The following is a 13,781-nucleotide window of genomic DNA, read 5'->3' as shown; positions in this document are numbered from 1 at the left end:
GCTCTAACGTGACACTTCCCACGTCGTCCATAGGCGCTCAGAGCCCGGGAAAAAACAGAATGTCGTCATTCTAGCCCCAGGCTGAAACACATTATCGCCTTTCTCAAGTGGCCGATCAAGGGACACTGGGCTTATGCGCGTGACCCGACCGCCCCCGCCTTTGGGATTTTTTCCTCTGTTTGCCGAAAAGGAGATTCCCTGTCGGAATATTATCGCTTTTCTACGAGAAAAATGTCGTAAAAATTGATTTTAAACAGCGGTTGACATGCTTCGAAGTACGGTAATGGAATATTTTGAATTTTATTGTCACGAATTGCGCCATGCGCGCGTTACTTCTTTACTATTTCGGATAGTGTCTGGAACGCACGAACAAAACGCCGCTATTCGGATATAACGATGGATTATTTTGGACCAAACCAACATTTGTTATTGAAGTAGCAGTCCTGGGTGTGCATTCTGACGAAGACAACAAAAGGTAATCAAACTTTTATAATAGTAAATATGATTATGGTGAGTGCTAAACTTGCCGGGTGTCTAAATAGCGAGCCCGTGATGCCTGGGCTATGTACTTAGAATATTGCAAAATGTGCTTTCACCAAAAAGCTATTTTAAAATCGGACATATCGAGTGCATAGAGGATGTCTGTATCTATAATTCTTAAAATAATTGTTATTCTTTTTGTGAACGTTTATCGTGAGTAATTTAGTAAAATGTTAGCGAATTCCCCGGAAGTTTGCTAGTTCTGAACGTCACATGCTAATGTAAAAAGCTGGTTTTTGATATAAATATGAACTTGATTGAACAAAACATGCATGTATTGTATAACATAATGTCCTAGGGTTGTCATCTGATGAAGATCATCAAAGGTGAGTGCTGCATTTAGCTGTCTTCTGGGTTTTGGTGACATTGTATGCTGGCTTGAAAAATGGGTGTCTGGTTATTTCTGGCTTGGTACTCTGCTGACATAATCTAATGTTTTGCTTTAATTGTAAAGCCTTTTTGAAATCGGACAGTGTGGTTAGATTAACGAGAGTCTTGTCTTTAAATAGCTGTAAAATAGTCATATGTTTGAGAAATTGAAGTAATAGGATTTTTAAGGTATTTGAAAATCGCGCCACTGGATTACACTGGCTGTTACGTAGGTGGAACGAATTCGTCCCGCCTAGCCCAGAGAGGTTAATTGTCCCACTCCCACATGATGAAATCGAGGAGGGAACGTGGATCTGTCTCCGTCGGTCCGTCCGTTTGTACGTTAGTCACACGCGATATCTCAGACAGTAATGGCTTTGACAAAACTTGGGTGAATGATGCATCTTGCCAAAGAGATCTGGCATTTAAAAAAGTACACTGATTGTCACGAGGCCAGAGCTGTAGTAATTAAATGAAATGGGTTAGTCAAGTGATATCTCAATGGGCCCAAAGGGGGGACGACATGTTTACTGTTGCCTTGTTTAAGGTTAAGGTTAGGCATAAGGTTGGCAGTGTGGTTAAGGTTAGGGTTAAAATCAGATTTTAATAAGAGAAATGATAGAAATTGGTAGGGTTTATGACTGTGGCTATGGTAACTGGTGACGATCCGAGCTTGTGCCATGGCTCAGTGGGATAAGACAGTTTTGAGGTGAGCTGACGAACCAGGTTCAGTTGGTACTGTGAATAATTAGAATACATTTATTTTCATGAATTTTTCCTTCAAAAAAACTGTTTCTAAACTTTCACAAAATGCTCAGCTGGTGTCTCTGGCTTTGTCCAACCCTGTTGCCATAGTGATATATGTTACGTGCCACCTGTTTGTTTGAGTAAGATAATAACTTGATGAGAATGTCTACTCCTTTTTGCATACTCCTTTTTGGAAACAAAGAATATGAAAAACAAATTCAAATCAATGGGTATCAGTTTAAGATGTATTTAGGGCCAAGCAGGGGGGGACAGACACACAGAAGGAGAGAGAGCTGGAGAGAGCAAGATAGATGGAGCGAGACAGAGTTTCCTACAAACAACAGGTGAGGCCATTTATAAAATGTATAATAATTTTAGCATTAATGTAGAGAAATGTATGTAACCCAGTTTCTTTTCCAATCATTCTGGTTACATTTCAGATGTAATGGTACATTTTCAAACCTCTTGGAACACAACTCTAAACTGAGTGTAGGAGTCTCTGTTCAATACTTTAATCATATTTCCTTTGAATTTCACACTGATGGAAGCTTCTTTGTACCTCACCCTCCTAATCTCAGGTCAGTTCAAGATGTGTGTGTGTGTGTGTGTGTGTGTGTGTGTGTGTGTGTGTGTGTGTGTGTGTGTGTGTGTGTGTGTGTGTGTGTGTGTGTGTGTGTGTGTACGTATGTGTTTGGTTGCACAATTTGGTGAACAAAGTACAAAGGTGCATAGATGAGTGTGGTTGGGGGTGAACAGTTGCTGTATAAAATGTCTGTCATGAATCATTATTCTCTTCACAGGTTTCTACACACCTTCCTCATGTCTTCATCAGTATCACTCCATTACCAACTCTATGACCTGGACTGATGCCCAGAGTTACTGCAGAGAACACTACACTGATCTGGCTACAGTAGATGACATGGAGGACCTGAACAGGCTGATTACCAGTGTCAATGATTATAAATTATGGTACTGGATCGGACTGAAGAAGGGAGACTCAATGAAGTGGCACTGGTCCCTGTCAGACAGACGTTTCTACAGAGAGGGGGAGACTGAGTTCAGAAACTGGGACACTGGGACACCCCAAAATTGCAACTGTGCTTTTATGAGTACAGCTGGGCTGTGGAACAACACCTCCTGTGATGACCAGCATCACTTCATCTGTTATGATGGTGAGTGTTTACATACTAATGATGAAGCCTGTTCTAAGTGCTGGGGCTGCCATTGAGTTGAAACAGACTAATGTTAGAGGTAAGTTGACATTCAGTTATTGATCTGTTATCAAATCAATGACAACATGTACTATAGATGATCAGTAGATGATATTTCACTGGATATTTGTATTGATTATTAAATTTGACTTTTGCAGGAAAACAAGACACCAACCTAACATACGTCTTAATTCAGGAAAACAAGACCTGGATAGATGCTCAGAGTTACTGCAGACAGCATCACACAGACCTGGTCAGTGTGAGGAACCAGACTGAGAACACAGAGATAGATCAGAAGATATCACTGAGGGGACTTCCTGTGTGGATCGGTCTGTTTCTAGACTCCTGGATATGGTCAGACCAGAGTGACTCCACATTCAGAAACTGGTGGCCAGGATGGCTTTCAACAGAACAGAGATACAACTGCACTATGGTGCATTCTAATCCTTCTTCTCCTTACCATGCTAAATTGAGAAATTATCCCTGTGAGAACACCTTTCCTTTCATCTGCTATGGTAAGTTACCGAATTCTCCATCTAATCAACCTGATATAATGATGACAGGAGAACTCTAATGTTGCCTCCATGATTCACTACTGTCATTGTGGGATTTTATTATCTTCTTGGCATAGCTGTGGAGACCACAACTGCCCCCCTGCCCACACCCACAACAACGACTACCCCCCTGCCCACAACTACCCCCCTGCCCACAACCACGACTACCCCCCTGCCCATGACCACGACTACCCCCCTGCCCATGACCACGACTACCCCCCTGCCCACAACCACGACTACCCCCCTGCCCACCACCACGACTACCCCCCTGCCCACGACCACGACTACCCCCCTGCCCACAACTACCCCCCTGCCCACAACCACGACTACCCCCCTGCCCACAACCACAACTACCCCCCTGCCCACAACCACAACTACCCCCCTGCCCACAACCACGACTACCCCCCTGCCCACAACCACAACTACCCCCCTGCCCATGACCACGACTACCCCCCTGCCCAAAACCACGACTACCCCCTGCCCACAACCACGACTACCCCCCTGCCCACGACCACGACTACCCCCCCCGATTATACACCAGACTGCCTCCCCGACCCCTGAGAAACCTCAACTGAAGAGACAGGTGGTGAGAGTGAAGATGACACCAAAGGATCAATATCTGAACATCAGAGATCTTGCTGTTCAGGACGCCATCTTAAAAGAGGTCAGTTTCCCCCTGTTCATGAAGAACCAACTCATTAATGATACAAACTGTACAGACCTCTTTTCTGGTCTGGATAAATGTATTTTGTGGATGACCTCCTCTCTGGTCTTGGTTCTAGTCTGTTGTGGCTGACCTCCTCTCTGATCTGGGTTCTAGTCTGTTGTGGCTGACCTCCTCTCTGATCTGGGTTCTAGTCTGTTGTGGATGACCTCTCTGGTCTGGGTTCTAGTCCGTTGTGGATTACTTTTTCTCCTGGCTGTGACCCCACTCTCAGAAGGTGTCTCAGGGAGAGTGGGATATTGAAAAACACATTTGTCCATGTGTTAAATTGTTACAACTGCTCCTGCTCTTTCCCCCTGGTGCTCGAGGGCGCTAGTATCCCCAACATTACGCACTCCTGCCACCATCATTCCGCACACCTGCCTTCCCCCATCACGAGCAATCAGTGATTATTGGACTCACCTGGACTCAATCACATCTGTCATCTCCCCTATATCTGTCTGTTCCCCTGCTCTGTTCCCCTGCTCTCAGCATTGATTGTCGTCTGTCTTTGTATACCAGTGTGCTGACGCTGTTCCTGTCTTGTTCCATGTTTGTTCCTAATTAAATGTTGACTCCCGGTACCTGCTTCTCGACTCCAGCGTCTGTCCATACAGAAACAGGACAAATATAAGCCTCATCTCCTCATAGAGTCAAAGGGTTGAAGTGAAGAATGTCTCAGTATAGCAGGAAGAAATGGTAGTTGTAGATCTTCAGAATGACTATTACAGAGTGAAATATTGTGGGTTTCTGTATATGTGTGTTTCTCCAGATAAGGAACAAGCTAAAGGATCAGGGGTTACCTGCAGACACCAAAGTGATGTGGAAAAAGCAGCCTGATGGGAAGGTCTTCCACAAGGAGGAAGATGGGTCTCCCAATAAAGAAGAGGAGGAGAAGAAGATGAAGAGAATGATGACAAAGAGAGAACTCTAATTATGTTAAATGTTCTCCTTGCATGTATCTTTTTATTTACATTAATAATCTGTACTGGTCCAGATGTATATTGTTTTTTCATATATACTATTGTTTTATCATTTATTAATATTGTTAAATCATTCATTAATATTGTTTAATCATTTATTATTATTGTTTTATCATTTCTGAATTTAGTTTAATTGTGTATTAGTATTGTTTTATCATAGGATGTGATCTTAAGTTACAAATCTTTAAAATTGTTCAGTGTTTGAATTTCTTTTGTTAGTTTATATATTAGAACCTAGTTTTTCTTCAACTGTAGACTTGATGGTTCATTTGGAACGTTAATAAATAACATGATGTGTGATAGTGAGAGATGCTCTTTATCCTCAGTCATTATAGACACTATTCAGACTTGAGATCTGCTCACTGGAATTTATGTGCATTGACATGAATGCCATCAAGTGAAAGTCCCAGTTGCAAGCACAGATCTCATGTCAGATAACCATTTCAACAGCTCTGTATTTCTGTATTGGATGTTAATTTAGATTTCAAGAAATAATCTCTCATTTATCAACAAGTTTTTATATTAATTAAAACAGACATTTATTATGACCAAATAAAGGTTTAAAATGTTGTATGGTGTGTTTGTTATATATGGTTCATATTTCATTTATATGTTAGTCATTAAGACCCATCACAACCACCAAACAGGTGTCAACTGTAACCATGACCTGCTGACCAATGGTTTGCATTTGAAAAAGACTGAAGTTTTGAATTAATTTACTGTCAATGACAGAGGAGAGAGAGATGGCAGAACACCCAATGACAGAGGAGAGTGAGGTTAGAGAACCCAATGACAGAGGAGAAGGAGGGCAGAGAACCTAATGACAGAGGAGAGGGAGGTCAGAGAACCCAATGACAGAGGAGATGGAAGTCAGAGAACCCAATGACAGAGGAGATGGAAGTCAGAGAACCCAATGACAGAGGAGAGCGAGGTCAGAGAACCCAATGACAGAGGAGAGGGAGAGCAGAGAACCCAATGACAGAGGAGAGGGAGAGCAGAGAACCCAATGACAGAGGAGAGGGGAGTCAGGTAACCCAACGACAGAGGAGAGGGAGGTCAGAAAACCCAATGCTGGAGGTTTTTATCTAGACACTGAGAGGACAAAACATCAGGACCACCTGCTCTCTCCATGACAGTTACCAGTCATTCACCAGTCAGCAGATATCAATCCAACTGATAATGAGGGATGAGATGGAACGAGCTGTTTGGAGTAGAGATCCACTACCAGCCAACTTGACACAACTGTGGGAAGCATTGGCGTCAACTTGGGCCATCGTCCTTGTGGAACTCTATTGATACCTTGTATTACTCTCAATTCAGGCCTCACTCACTGACCTGAACAATTCTAGAAATTACACAACCCTTTGATTTTTAGGAGTTGGGTCCTTTTTGGTACAATGAGTCAATTTCTGGGCAATATGTCTGTCTAGGGGAGTGTGTTATCTCCTTTGGATCAACAGAACCATCATATGAACATGTTCTGTTTAGCCTCTCTAACTGTTTCCTTCTCTGGCTCTGTCCAATCCCTTATCCAGTGGGATGAATGTCAGGTCAAAGTTTTATTTGTTTTGAGATGAATAACAAATTCAAGCAAATGAGGAGCAGTATAAGGTTTAAATAGGGACAAACATGGGATGACAGACACACAGTAGGAGAGACAGAAAGACAGAAAGGGGAGAGAGTTAGATAGAGAGAGAGAGATAGAGAGACAGACAGAGAGAGACAGAGAGAGAGAGAGAGAGAGAGAGCGAGAGTAAGAGAGTTTTCTTCAAACAACAGGTGAGGCCATTTTGGATTGTAGATATTTCATATTTCATACATATTTCATACGTATTTTTATGTAGAGAAATGTTTATTATATTTATAAGAGTTTTTTTATTCCCAGTTTTGAAGATTCCAGTGTAGAATAATCAACCATGTGTTCTAACCCTCTGGAAACGTTATGTTGAGGTTTTTCACCACTACCCACTTCCAATACTTTAGAAACCTAACCTAACAATCACTGATTGTTCCTGTCTCTGAACAGGTGATAACCCTCTATGTGGGGAGCCTTATCTTCACCTGTCCTGTCACGTCATATCAGTAAAGAAGGAGAAAGACAGTTTGCATTGGTAAAGTGTTGCAACCTTGAAGTGCATTCATTTTAATCATATATCCTTTAAATTTCACAGTGATGGAAACGTTGTGGTATCTCACCCTGCTAATCACAGGTCAGTTTACTGTGTGTGTGTCTCAGCAATACGTCCTTGCTAATTGGCTCCATATTATCCCCAAGACATTGTCCCAGTGCTGGCAGCTCATATCTGATGAGGACAGCCTTCACTGTTCCTGTAATAAACTGACTTCTTGGATCGGCTGTCCGTATTGGGCCATTTGGTCACCAAAATTATCTCGAATACCACCTTATGGCAATTTATCAGTTATATCTCTTATGTACAGGTATTTATTTATATATCATTTATTTAGCACAAGTTAAATGAAGTATTGCTAAAGTAATGAGTAAATTGCAATATTTATGAGCCCTAATTTCTGTTCGGTGTTTTCACATATTTGTGGGTGGCAGGTAGCCTAGTGGTTAGAGCGTTGGGCCAGGAGCCAAAAGGTTGGCGGACTGAATCCCCGAGCTGACAAGGTAAAAATCTGTCGTTCTGCCCCTGGTAGTTAACCCACTGTTCCTAGGCCATCATTGTAAAAATGAAATTGTTCTTAACTGGCTTGCGTAGTTAAGTAAAGATAAAACAAATATGGTCCTGTTTAAAATGGCTGATCTCAGTCCTGTTTAAAGTGAACTGGTGTAAAAGAGAGCAACATAACTCAGTTCTCTTTGTATTCACTCTGCCCCTGGATTTGAATGAGGACTCAACTCATTTGCTAGTTCACTTCACCTATTTTGTGGACCGAGTCCTCTTTGCACTCACACTTCTATGTTTAGAAAGGAATCAAGATCTTTTTCTAACATTCACTCAATGCACCCTGCGTTTTTACAAAATGCAGGACAACCATTCAATCAGAATGTGTCATCAGACAGCTAGATAAACAGACTTACATTTTGGAAGATAGTAGATACAGACATAATAATTGTAATCAGAAGATAATATTAACATGTACTGTACATTTCATTGCTAACAGTATACATAGCAATAGAATAACTGGAAAATAACTGCAGAATAAATAAGGGTTTATTTGAAAATTGTACACCCAAGCTAGTGTACTGTCCTTTTAAGAGCTTGTCCCATTAAGAGCTGGAAGAGATGTTGTACCCTATGGTGTGATGTCACCAAATAGTGTGAGGGTCCTGTGTGTAGCTGGTGTAGAGTGTCAGGCGCAGGATAGCAGACAAATATACAAAGGAACAAACCGACCCCACAAAGACGGACCGAAATACAACAAACAATCACCAACAAACACAACATGGGGAACAGAGGGTTAAAATAATAAACAATTAATTGGTTGGGTGAAGCCAGGTGTGTAAGACAAAGACAAAGACAGAACGAATGGAAAATGAAAAGTGGATCGGCGGTGGCTGGAAAGCCGGTGACGTCGAACGCCGAACGCCACCCGAACAAGGAGAGGGACCGTCCTCGGCGGAAGTTGTGACAGTACCCCCCCTTGACGCGCGGCTCCAGCAGCGCGCCGACACCGACCTCGGGGACGACCCGGAGGACGAAGCGCAGGGTCATCCGGATGGAGACGATGGAAATCCCGTAGCAACGAAGGGTCCAGGACGCCCTCCACCGGCATCCAGCATCTCTCCTCCGGACCGTACCCATCCCGCTCCACGAGGTACTGAAGGCCCCTCTCCCGACACCTCGAGTCCAGGATGGCTTGAACAGCATACGCCGGGGCCTCCTCGATGTCCAGAGGGGGCGGAGGAACCTCCCGCACCTCAGCTTCATGGAGTGGACCAGCCACCACCGGCCTGATGAGAGACACATGGAACGGGGGATTAATACAATAATCTGGGGGAAGCTGTAACCTGTAGCATACTGTCGTGTCTTTGGGTTACCATTAAACTGAAGACATGTTTATCAATTAACTCCCTGTAATTATTATCACGCGATTAAACTGATTAATCGTTTAATTGTAATTAACTAGGAGATCGGGGCACCAAGGAGAATATTCAGGTTACAAAGTTATAATTTTCCTAACGTTACTTTCCTATACTATAATATAGGCCAATTATCTTCTGGTTTAAATGGTGTATTTTACCTCGAGTCCAGTCTCATTCCAAACGTTGTAAATTGTTGTATCTGCACGAACCCAGTCTTTACTAAAATCATCCATACATCAATTGTCTTAAAATCATTTATTTACTACACTAAGTAATTAACAGAAAACATACAATCAGTAATTATCGTCACAAAGGATTGGTATAGTAATGCGCGCTAATGGCTAACAGGCATGGCTGGTCTGTTAGACAATGGGTCATAAACGGTCAGCTGAGAAGGTACACAGAGTTCATTAATATTAACAATTGACAATTGAAGGCTCGCTCATTCGGGAACAATTGCAATCAATATATATTTACGCTCATGTGTCGTCGTTCTTTGTTGGAGCGTCGTTCGGTGGAGAGTTTTGTCTCTCTCTCTCTCTCTCTCTCGGTTAGAATGGACCTTTCAAAGCGAAATTCATTAATGTCGTCATAGAATGGATGTTTCGTTGGTCTTCGCGTTCGATGATATAATTTACTTAGCTGCAGACTAATAATTAATATCAAAGACTTGTTCTTATTCTGTCGGTATCAATAGTAAAAGTTAACCACGTGGTATAGTTCACTTTCAGTAGAGGAATTGGATGGTAAAACCTATTGGCCATGGAGTGGAGGCCTGGTCTAAAGAAATGTAAATCAGGGTGGGTTTTATAGTGACCCTTGAACAGGCTTGTCAAATGATGCCTGGTCCTGTATGTGTCCCTGGAGGCGTGCCTATGACTGAGTTAGACTTGGTTACAGAAATACAATTCTATCACATTACATCAGTACATAGCATCTCAATGTATTACAAAAGCTTTATCCTTATTAATACATTCTATACAACCATTATGATGCAAGTCTCAAGCTGAGGCCATTATATAAACAGTTTTATGGTTAATATGGCTATATTGTCTCTTCAGAGTATCACAAAATTGTACCAAGCGGACCAATTCGTAGCTGGATTCTTCACCAATCTTCCATACCTTCTCCAGAACACAAATGTCGCTCGGTTCTCCAATTCTATGAGTTGGAAGAATTTCCTTTGTCTCTCTATGAAACATGTGGTAGGAGATTCTCCTCTTAGGGTTTTTACAACCCTTTCACACAGGGCCTGGGTTGGGGGGAAGGTAGGTTGGGGAATGGTACAAAGGGGAGGGGGTCAACTGTCCTTCCTGTACCCAAAGAGGCCAACGTCATGACAATACCATGTTCAGTCTCCTCAGGTCTTTAAATGGCCCCACAAACCGCGGACCCAGCTTCCGGCAGGGTAGGCGGAGGGGCAGGTTTCGGGTCGAGAGCCAGACCACCGGAGCCTCGCTGCGGTGGCGGTCGGCGCTCGCTTTTTGCCGCCTCACGGCCCATTGTAGGTGCACATGGGCGGCGTCCCAGGTCTCCTCCGAGCGCTTAAACCATTCGTCCACCGCAGGTTCTTCGATCTGGCTCTAATGCCAAGGTGCCAGGATTGGCTGATACCCCATTACGCACTGGAAAGGAGAGAGGTTAGTGGAGGAGTGGCGGAGTGAGTTTTGGACCATCTCTGCCCAGGCCATGAACGCCGCCCACTCCGCCAGCCGGTCCTGGCAATATGACCGCAGAGACCTACCCACATCCTGGTTTACTCTCTCCACCTGTCCGTTACTCTCGGGGTGAAAACCTGAGGTGAGGCTGACCGAGACCCCCAGACGTTCCATGAACGCTCTCCAGACCCTGGACGTGAACTAGGGAACCCGATCAGAAACTATGTCCTCAGGCACCCCGTAGTGCCGGAAGACGTGTGTGAACTGGGCCTCCGCAGTCTGAAGGGCCGTAGGGAGACCGGGCAAAGGGAGGAGACGGCGGGACTTAGAAAACTGATACACAACGACCAGGATCGTGGTGTTGCCCTGTGAGGGAGAAAGATCCGTCAGGAAGTCCACCGACAGGTGCGACCATGGCCATTGTGGAACAGGTAGGGGTTGTAATTTCCCTCTGGGCAGGTGCCTGGGAGCCTTGCACTGGGCAAACACCGAGCAGGAGGAAACATAAACCCTCACGTCCTTGGCCAAGGTGGGCCACCAGTACTTCCCAATAAGGCAACGCACTGTCCGACCGATGCCAGGATGACCAGAGGAGGGTGACGTATGGGCCCAATAGATCAAACGGTCGCGGACAGCAGACGGAACGTACAGGCACCCAGCTGGACACTGGGGGGGAGTGGGCTCTGTGCGTAACGGCCGCTCAATGTTTGGTGTCGTGCCCGAGCGCTGAGAGAGCACGGCTCCTATCCCAGCCTTGGACGCATCCACCTCCACTATGAACGCCAAAGAGGGATCCGGATGAGCCAGCATGGGAGCCGAGGTAAACAGAGCCTTCAGGTTAGCAAAAGCCCTGTTCGCCTCAGCCAAACCACTGCAGCCGCACTGGTCCCCCCTTCAGCAGTGAGGTAATGGGAGCTGCTACCTGACCAAAACCACGGATAAACCTCCGGTAATAGTTGGCAAACCCTACAAACCACTGCACTTCCTTTACCGTGGAGGGAGTCGGCCAATTATGCACGGCTGAAATGCGGTCACTCTCCATCTCCACCCCTGACGTGGAAATGCGGTACCCTAGGAAGGAGACGGACTGTTGGAAGAACAGACATTTCTCAGCCTTGACGTACAGGTCATGCTCCAACAGTCGACAAAGCACCCTGCGCACCAGGACACGTGCTTGGTGCGTGTAGCGGAGTATATCAGAATGTCGTCGATATACACCACTACCCCCTGCCCGTGCAGGTCCTGGAAAATCTCGTCAACAAAGGCCTGGAAGACTGATGGAGCATTCATCAACCCGTACGGCATGTCGAGGTACTCATAGTCCCCCGAGGTGGTACTAAATGCCGTCTTCCACTCGTCCCCCTCCCGGATACGCACCAGGTTGTAAGCGCTCCTGAGATCCAATTTTGTGAAGAAGCACGCCCCGTGCATTGACTCGATCGAACTGGCAATGAGAGGCAGTGGGTAGCTATACCTCAGAGTGATCTGATTGATACCTTGATAGTCAATACATGGGCGCAGACCCGATCCTTCTTCTTCACAAAAAAGAAACTCGAGGAGGCAGGTGTAGTGGAGGGCCGAATGTATCCCTGCCCCAGGGTTTCGGAGACGCATGTTTCCATAGCCACCGTCTCCTCCTGTGACAGAGGATACACGTGACTCCTGGAAAGTGCTGCATCTACCTGGAGATTTATAACACAATCCCCCCGTCGATGAGGTGGTAATTTAGTCAGCCTCTTCTTACAGAAGGCGAGAGCCAAATCGCCATATTCTGAGGGGATGCGCACGGTGGAGACCTGGTCTGGACTTTCCACCGTAGTCGCACCGATGGAAATCCCCACATACCTCTCTGAGCACTCTCATGACCACCCATTGAGAGTCCTCTGTTGCCACGAAAGAGTGGGGTTATGACAGGCCAAACAGGGTAAGCCCAGCAATAAGGAAGAGACTGATTCTCTGCTTATGACCATCCTGTGTAACCATGTCTAGTGGAGCGGTGGCCTCCCTAATCAGCCCTGACCCTAATGGTCGACTATCTAGGGCATGCACAGGGAAGGTCATATCCACAGGAACAAGGGGAATGCCTAAACTTTGGGCAAATGATTGGTCAATTAAATTCCCAGCTGCGCCTGAATCTACTAGCTCTTTATGCTGGGAATACGGGGAAAACTCAGGAAATGAAATAAACACATACATGTGAGCAACAGGGGCTCTGGGTGAGCCTGGTGCCACCTCACCTGGGGTGCCACGACAGTGCCCTGCCTGTTTCCTCGATTCCCTGAGGAACCCCCCCAGCACCGACCAGCAGTGTGCCCTCTGCGGCCACAGATGGTGCAGGGAATGGCCCCTCCTCTGGTCGCCCTAAGTGCAGCACCTCCCAGCTCCATGGGCGTCGGAGCGGAGGTGCTGGGGGATGGAACTGACACGCCCTAGTCCGGACGTCCGCGGGAAATCAGCAGGTTGTCCAGCCGCATGGACAGGTCCACCAGCTGGTCCAATGTGAGGGTGGTGTCTTGGCAGGCCAACTCCCGATGGCCCACTCCAGGGCTTTGCCTAAGAGGCAGGAGACGAGGGCGGACACGCTCTCACACCCCGAAGGAGCCGGGTGCTTGGTCGCCAGGTACAGCTCCAGCTGGAGTAGAAACACCTGGCATCCGGCAGCCGTCCCGCTGGGACCAGGTGAAGGAGGGGTGGACAGTGAGACCGGCTGTAGTGGAGCTGGTGGAGGTGCTGGAAAGTCTCCTCCTCTCTCCCAACGATCCATCGTCTGCAGCATGCGATCCATGGCAGTGCCCAGACATTGTAACATGGTCGCGTGCTGCTGATCGTGCTCCTCCACTGCTCCGCTCCTGCTGACTTAATTCTTCGGTCGGTGATTCTGTAAGGGTCCTGTGTGTAGCTGGTGTAGGTAGCCAGGTGCAGGACAGCAGATATGAGTAATCAACGTTCTTTTACTCAAAAAGAC

The 13,781-nt window shown here is 45.8% G+C and overlaps 2 protein-coding genes across 3 annotated transcripts in view; both read left to right on the top strand.

The window, feature by feature from the left end:
* The first annotated feature begins 1,922 nt into the window (after nt 1-1,922).
* LOC106591081 (uncharacterized) lies at nt 1,923-5,677 on the top strand. Its single transcript, XM_014182274.3, has 6 exons — nt 1,923-2,000; nt 2,097-2,234; nt 2,457-2,828; nt 3,026-3,382; nt 3,499-4,085; nt 4,897-5,677. The coding sequence occupies exons 2-6, from the start codon at nt 2,198-2,200 to the stop codon at nt 5,056-5,058; spliced, it is 1,515 nt and encodes a 504-aa protein (XP_014037749.3). The 5' UTR covers nt 1,923-2,000; nt 2,097-2,197; the 3' UTR covers nt 5,059-5,677.
* A 1,080-nt stretch (nt 5,678-6,757) lies between these two features.
* The window catches only part of LOC106591080 (putative C-type lectin domain family 20 member A), a 34,958-nt gene continuing 27,934 nt past the window's right edge, over nt 6,758-13,781 (top strand). Inside the window, exons 1-3 of one of the 2 annotated variants that reach the window (XM_082977351.1) lie at nt 6,758-6,886; nt 7,279-7,317; nt 7,671-7,739. Coding sequence is in view for 1 of the 2 variants with exons in the window: in XM_082977350.1 (XP_082833476.1) it covers nt 7,281-7,317 (37 nt within the window). In the remaining variant the exon portion in view is untranslated. The remainder of the gene's footprint in view (nt 6,887-7,278; nt 7,318-7,670; nt 7,740-13,781) is intronic. The other variant, XM_082977350.1, reaches the window with a different exon arrangement.

The sequence above is a fragment of the Salmo salar genome, chromosome 07 (genome assembly GCF_965601325.2).
Source record: "Salmo salar chromosome 07, fSalSal1, whole genome shotgun sequence".
NCBI classification, from domain to species: domain Eukaryota; kingdom Metazoa; phylum Chordata; class Actinopteri; order Salmoniformes; family Salmonidae; genus Salmo; species Salmo salar.
The sequence above is the reverse complement of the archived record's forward strand: the minus strand, read 5'-3'. Positions and strand labels throughout refer to the sequence as shown.